This window comes from Dinoponera quadriceps, unplaced genomic scaffold, assembly GCF_001313825.1.
Source record: "Dinoponera quadriceps isolate SergipeBrazil2010 unplaced genomic scaffold, ASM131382v1 scaffold1270, whole genome shotgun sequence".
Taxonomy (NCBI): Eukaryota; Metazoa; Arthropoda; class Insecta; order Hymenoptera; family Formicidae; genus Dinoponera; species Dinoponera quadriceps.
In genome coordinates, this window is record NW_014555716.1 from 1,422,284 (window position 1) to 1,429,725 (window position 7,442).

Consider the following 7,442-nt stretch of genomic DNA (forward strand, 5'->3'; position numbering starts at 1 on the left):
GCCCCCCCCCCCTTCCTCCTCCTCCCCCATCCTTCCGCACGACCCCTGGTTTTATTCGCGTTTTACAGCACTTTATGAAACTGCGTCGTTTTTCCGTGATTTATCGTCGTCTTGATGTCGTCGTCGGGCGAGCGCACGCGGGAATCCTCGGCGAGACGTAATAATTAGTCAGCCGAAGTTTCCGGCGATAACGGCCGGGTATCGGATTTTCGTGCTTCTGTGGCGCAGAAGTCGCTGATAAAACTTTCCTACGACTCCGCAGACACCGCGGGGTATCTCGCAATTATTTCACTCCGCGGCGCTCTCTCTCTCTCCTTCTCCCTCCCTCTCCTTCCTCGTTTCGCTCTCTTTCTCGTCGAAATAATTCGCCCGCTCCGGGCGAATAAGAATATCGTTTGATCGCGATCCGCTAAACCGTCCGCGAAGTATAATTACCGTAATTCCCTCGGCCGCCCCGACCGTCACGAACCGTCGCATTTTCGACTCTTCCCGGCCGCCTCTCGACCGTTCCCGTCGTCGAGACCTTATCTGTTGCGGCGATGAGAGAACAACAGAGAAGGGGAGAGAGAGAGGGAGGGAGGGAAAGATCGCCTATAACGAGATGTTTCTAATTAAAGCTACAACCGCGATTGCCGGCGGCGTTATAACTCACGATTAAACGACGCATGTGGTGGCACGGATCTGCTAAACGTCGGCCGGAACTCGCCGCCGTCTTCGACAGCCGGAGTTGCGCCGCAACCGATACTCTGTTAATTCGGGGGTTAACTCCCGGAGGTTGTCTCACCGAACCGGTCGCTCAGCTAATCATTCCGCCAAGCGTTAACCCGGGTATAGTCATTTCATACCCCAGGAAAATGAAGCTCACGTCGCGATGGATTTTTTTCGACCGATCGGCAACCGTTGTGTACCTTTCTTACATATCTTCGTTTATTAAAAATACTGTCAGAATAAAACATTCGATATGCTCACTCCAATTCTTAAATATTTGTTTGGCATCCCCTCATTTTGTTAAAAAAATTGGCGAATAAATCTATATTTATGATGTCCCTAATAATAATAAATTATACAGCAATCAATAATATGCTAGATTTTGTTAATAACAAAAGTTTCTAACTGGGTCTAAATGACCCTATGTGATGGTTTACGTAAAAAAAAATAAAAATAAAACGATTATTCCCGGGTTAATCGTGATATTGATATCGGCGAGCGAACGTGATGTCACGATATATATTATTGTTGCTATTTCGCATTTATATCCATCAAATGGCTAATTTTGCTGCTTCCATGCGCGACTTGGATCGATTATCTCGGTCACGAAGAGAAAGAGAGAGAGAGAGAGAGAGAGAGAGAGAGGGAGAAAGCGAGATTGTCGGAAATGGCATTACAGTTACTGCAGTTACCACTCTGGTTGACCCTGTAATCCTACGGGGCACCCTATGCTTCAAAGGTCGCTCACAAATGTGCCGTAATTAAATTAGAAAAATTCCCGTAGCGCTGCTCTCTCCTCTCGAACAGAACAATCGACATGCACATGGTAATTTACCGTGCGCCTGCCTTTCTTTTTTTTTCAGGTGGCTTCACCTGCTGTTTAACTTGGGGGTACAGGTGGTCGTGGGACTTCCCTTGGAAATGGTTCACGGAAGCCTGAGGATCGCCGCGGTTTACATGGCCGGGGTTCTTGCCGGTGAGTAATGTCGTCTGCAATGTGAATTATGTTACGGTGTGCGTCCACGATTTATGCTGCCGCGCGTTAACGCTCCTTTAACCTTCGCATCTCTCGCAGCGCGTCAGTCTCGATCTCGAGGTGAAATTAAGAACGAAGCGCGGAGCGCCGCGGATATGCGCGCTGAGAAAAAATTTTTCGGCATTTGTAATTGTAATCGCGCAGGTGAGAGAAATATTGAGCCGAGAGAGAACCGTTTCTCTAATATAGACCTGCACGGAAAAAAGGAATATGCATACTTTGAGAAGAATTATTTAGAATTATATAGAATATTTTTCCGTATTCTCAATGTGCACATGTTGAAATAAGATTACGTAGCGTTAATAGATAAAACTTGCTTACACGAAGAAATTCTATATATAGTCTCGCTAAAAATATAATATTCTCGTTATTCAAGAATGATTTTCTTGAATGGAGAGCAAAGAATATCGGACGGAATAGAACGATATCTTCGAATTTCAATTTCTTTAAGCTGAAATTAAATTACTTTTATTTTAATATATCTTGTTCTTAGATAAAGATACATTGAGAAGTCTCAAATTGTTTTATTAAATCCGAGGAGATCTTTTTCTCCGTGTATTTATATTCTAAAAAGAATATTTTGCGATTCCTTTTCCACCGTTCGTCTCACAATAAACACACGAACGGAACGTATAGTCAACATGACCCTTGGGCTAAATTGACCCGGTCTCTCCTAAACATGGCCAATAACGTGTTGGCTCAGCTTTATGATCGCCTCATTGAACTATATGCTAAGCTTGCTTTACACAAACGAGAAAGATTAAGAGAACACGGAAATTTTGTTAAATGCAGGGCAATTAGTTCGCTCTGTACAACCCTGAGTTCAAATCTGTTTAAATCGATTCAAGTTATTTCAACTGATTCTTTCTTACAATGCAGTTAAATCAACACACATTTGTCGATATTTATTCGGTTAATTTTCTCTTTACAATTGCAATCTTAGCTATCGGGGTCCGTTCCCTTCCTCTCTCTCTCTCTCTCTCGTTCTCTCGTTCCCTCTCTCTTCTGGATTTCCCTCCCTGGGGCGCGTTTTTGCGCGATCTGAATCGGCGGAAATTAGTCCGCGGTGTATACAAATACAAGTGGGATGCGTCGCGCAATGCAGACACCATAATCAGCGAATCCGGAACGTCCAAGATACACGGACTGCTAATTATCCGAACACACACGTGCCGCCATAACGACGGCGTTTTAATTAAAATCCGTTAATGTTCATATAAGTACGTTGACAGTCGGAGTAACGAAACGCACAGAGCGAGCGAGCGAGCGCGCGCTTTACGTTTCCGAAAATTTCGCGCGCATTTCCCCCGAACGTTGTCGTGCCTGATATCCTTCGCCGGATATTTCGCCGATGACAAACTGGATTTTCCATTGTTTGTCGCGTCGAACGAAAATATTTTTCACATGCGCGCGCACCTACGTACGTATCTACTACATTGAAAAAAAAACGACCTACGATATTTAGAAAATGCATTTAGTTAGTGATTTCGACAGAATATTTGATAACTGTTAAGAAATTTGATATTAATCGCTAAGTATTTAGTTGGCCTGCAGAGTGAACGACTTTTATTCAGAGTTGAATCAACTAAATGAAATAATAATTGCTAGCAAATATTTAACATCTGTTATTATGTGTTTGATATTAATTATTATTAGATATTTAGTAAGTATTACAAAATCATTCACTTTCATTCTTATGAAATATCTGGTAGCTATTAGTAAATATTTATGACTCCTCTCTCTCTCTCTTTTTCACTCACTCACTAACTCTTTACTCTCTTTCTCTTTCTCCATACAAGGATACATTATAAACACGAGATTCAGTGTGGCCTTATCTATAAATACAGGACAATTGTTGTACCTAACGACAAGTTCCAAGTTCAAGGGTCAAAGTTCAATATACTGATGTCTGTCATTTTCAATTATTGATATTTTGCGTATTATTTGCAGAATGACACAGGACTTTTCTATTCAGTTTCAATACTTGCGTATTACGGGAATCTAGATTAGTTTTGGGACACCCTGTATATTACCGAATCCTTCTTTCACTGTATACCATCGCCACCACTCGTCGTTCTCCGATTTGAAAAACTTGGCGCTTTAATTCCAGAGTACATCGTCGTTCCCAAAAGATACGGGACGTGCCGTATCGTCCCTTCCCCCACCCTCTCAGGCTAAGCAATTACCGCTCCGAGACATTTTTGCATATTTACCGAGACAACAAACGCGCGACCGAGTAATTCCGGCTAAACGGTCCCGGCCCGCCGTATATGTACACACATATGTACGAAATCTATGTGCGCAAAAGCGGCGTACACGCGCGACCTACACACAAACGTATTCGTATACGTCTACTAATTGTCATTTGCATAAATTCGATTAGACGCAGATCCCGAGTTATTAGCAGTCATGAAAGTAAAACGTGGCGAAATGGGCCGCATGAATAATCAACTCCCGGTCTGCGGACGGCGGGAGGGGGGAGGAGGACAAAGGGGACGCGGGAATTAGATAGGGAGAGATAGGAATTTCAAAGTGGAGAGCCGTCGATGTTGCTATTGGTAAATTAGCGAGAAACGGACAGCGCGATTTTATTCATTTATACGTCGGCGGAGTTCTCATTCGACCGGGAATTAGCTCGAGGATATTTCGCCGAGGAAATCCTATTGGATATATCCTAGTCGCGGAGTTTTCTCGCGAGCACCGCGAAGTCGTGATTCGAAGATGCGAGAGAATGAAAACGAGATGCGAGTGGAATCTCAGCGACGGAAGTTCGTCCGATATAGATGAGGCGACACACGAAGAAAAAGGTTTCTTTAGATTTATTATTCCTATTTGTTTGACTGAAATTTGTCTCATAACCATAAACCGTACTGAAATTTTATAAAGCAAAACCAAAACCGAAATCGGAACCGTTAAATTTTTCTCAATTTACTGTTCTTTTCAGTTCATTATTTCGGTTCTTATGATGTAAAATAATCGTTTCTTTCATTTCATAATAAAATTTTAATTTTTGCTAAAAAGACAGCACATCGATTGGTTATTGTATAAATAGAAAATATTTATATAAATAGTTAAGAGTTAATAGAAAAATTATTATATAAATAGAAAATAAATTTTGTTATTACGGCGCTAGACGCACAATCGATGATGAAATCTTTATAATTCTTTTTATTATATTTGTTGCGCGCGCATGTAATCGTACAGTGATTTAAATTGTCTGTTATATTAATACAATAATAAATTTACCAGGTGTTTTATTCTCACATTTTCATATTACATTTTACATGACGTGTTGTTTTGAACGAATTTTGACAATTCCTTTTTTCGTGTTCCTTTTTATTTTTATTTCCACTTTTTTCTATGATTTCCTATTTACTTTTATTTATTTATTTGCTTTTCCATTATTTTTCAATTTAATAATTTCTGCTTTTATTTTATTTATTTTTATGACTATTTTGTTTATCTCTATGTGACAAATATGAGTACTACAAATGAATAATTCATAAAAAATACAACATTTTATACAGGGTGTCCCAAACTAATCTTGGTTCCTGTGGTGTGCAAGTAGAACGGATGAAACTTAGTAGAAAAGTCCTATACCATTTTGTAAATAACACGCAAAATTTCGAGTTATCAATGATTGAAAATGATCATTTATAGAGGCTTCTTTAATTAATAACTGAAAAATTTGCGTGTTATTTGCAAAATGGTATAGGACTTTTCCACTTAGTTTCACCCGTTCTACCTGCACACCACGAGAACCGAGATTAGTTTGGGACACTCCGTATATCGCTTAATAAAGTTCCTGCCAAATATACATGTACAGCTATCCGTCCGAGGGATTTTTGCTCTGACAGTCGGAGCATAAGAAAAACCGTGTAACCGTGAAACTTAAACGAAGTCTCTCGCCTACGGGTAGAAAAAATGAAAACTTCACGAGCGCCACGAGAGCGCCGTAGTCTCGAAGACGGAACGAATCGGAAGAGAAACTCGACACGCGATAAAAAATACATCGCGATCGCGATGAGGAGCGCGCGAGGAGGGCGGGAAAGAGTTAATAACGCCGGAAGTAGACGCAATAAAGATCGCTTGCATAATACAGGCAAAGGAAAGAGAGAAGGACGGGGGGGGGGAGGGGCGAAGAAGAGAGCGATACGGGGAAGCCGTGAAAGCGTGAAAAACGCGTTCACGTCACGTGCCGTTCCTTGCACGCCGCAATTCATGACGGCGCGCCGTCGAACTTCACCCGATATTATCGATACTTCCCCCTCCTCCCTCTGCGCCCTCTCCACCGTCTTCCTCCCCGCGAAATCTCGGCGATCTGTTCTCTGCCTTCCTTTCTCCCTTCCTTTTCCCATCGCCCCGCGGCAAAACAGGACCTCTTCGTTTAAAATAACTTTTGGCTGAAACTACACAACCAATTTCAATGATTTCGGTCTGAAACCGAAGCTTATAAAATTCTTAAGAAATCCGTTATGTCTAATTTTTGACAAACGTTCCTCCTTTTTTTTTTATTACAACACATTCCTATAATATTAACATATGTCTTAATTGCGAACAAATGAGAGTATTTTTAATGATTTGTTGTGTTAGTAACAATTACTGGACGTTTTGTACGACATTTGTTAATAATATTTAATTTTCCTTTTCATCGAGATAGAGAACAGGCATTAAACGTTAATGACGGGGGAAATGTAACAAAACTTACACATACAATACATAATAAAAGTTACAACACAAGAATAAAGGGGAGTATAGTCGAAATTCGCACAAATTTGCATTTGTTTATTTAATTTGTTTATAAAAGCGACAAGTATTAATTTTAAACTTACCTTCGCTACACGTAACATATATTTATACATACGAGTCAGAAATGAATAAGTAAGAAATCCGAAAATAATATCCGGAAATTGCTAACATCACACGTGCCTGTATAACGGTTACAACAATAATCTATTATTTTACGTTACATACTTCACTTATATGTCTAATCAACATGTGTGGACTACATTGACATTAATTATATACATATTTCCGAGTGATCGATACTCCCCCCTCCTCCTCTCCTAGAGGCCCTTTCTCCTCCGTCTTCCTCCCCGCGAAATCTCTGCGATCTGTTCCTCTTTCCCATCCTTTTTCCATCGCCCCGCGGCAAAACGGGACCTCTTCGTTCAAAATAACTTCGAAGTTTACCTATATATCGCGATCTTGAAACTACGAACCTACACCACCGTTTTTCTCATACTTACACGTTAATAAAAAGAAAAAAATGGAGGAGAAACGTTTATCAAAAATCAGCCGTGAGAGATTTTTTAAGAATTTCCACTTTTACAAGCTTCAATTTCAGACGAAAATCATTGAAATCGATCATGTACTTTCGGCTGAAAGTTGAATTTCCAACAAGGTGGGTTCTATTTTGCCCCGCCGCCGGCGCGCGATCGTCTCTCCGTCTAACCGTATTGTCGCCATCTTCGTCTCTGTTTTCGCGCTCGACAGTGGCGCGGAGGACCTCCCTCCCGCCGCGCCGTTCGTCTCCGGAGTCGGCCGCAAGAATGCAGACACGGCGACAGCTTGTCTGGGCCCACCGCGACGAGAGATTACTTCGTATGCATCGCGGTCGTGACGTGTAATGCGATTGCAGCTACGCAAGTGCAACGGCACCCACGTCCCCCTCTCCCCCCCCCCCTCCCTTCGGTCA

General features: G+C 41.5%; 1 protein-coding gene across 1 annotated transcript in view; it reads left to right on the plus strand.

The window, feature by feature from the left end:
• The window catches only part of LOC106745198 (protein rhomboid-like), a 54,765-nt gene that overhangs the window by 18,503 nt on the left and 28,820 nt on the right, over nucleotides 1-7,442 (plus strand). Inside the window, exon 3 of the mRNA XM_014620559.1 lies at nucleotides 1,572-1,684. Within this exon, the coding sequence (XP_014476045.1) occupies nucleotides 1,572-1,684 (113 nt within the window). The remainder of the gene's footprint in view (nucleotides 1-1,571; nucleotides 1,685-7,442) is intronic.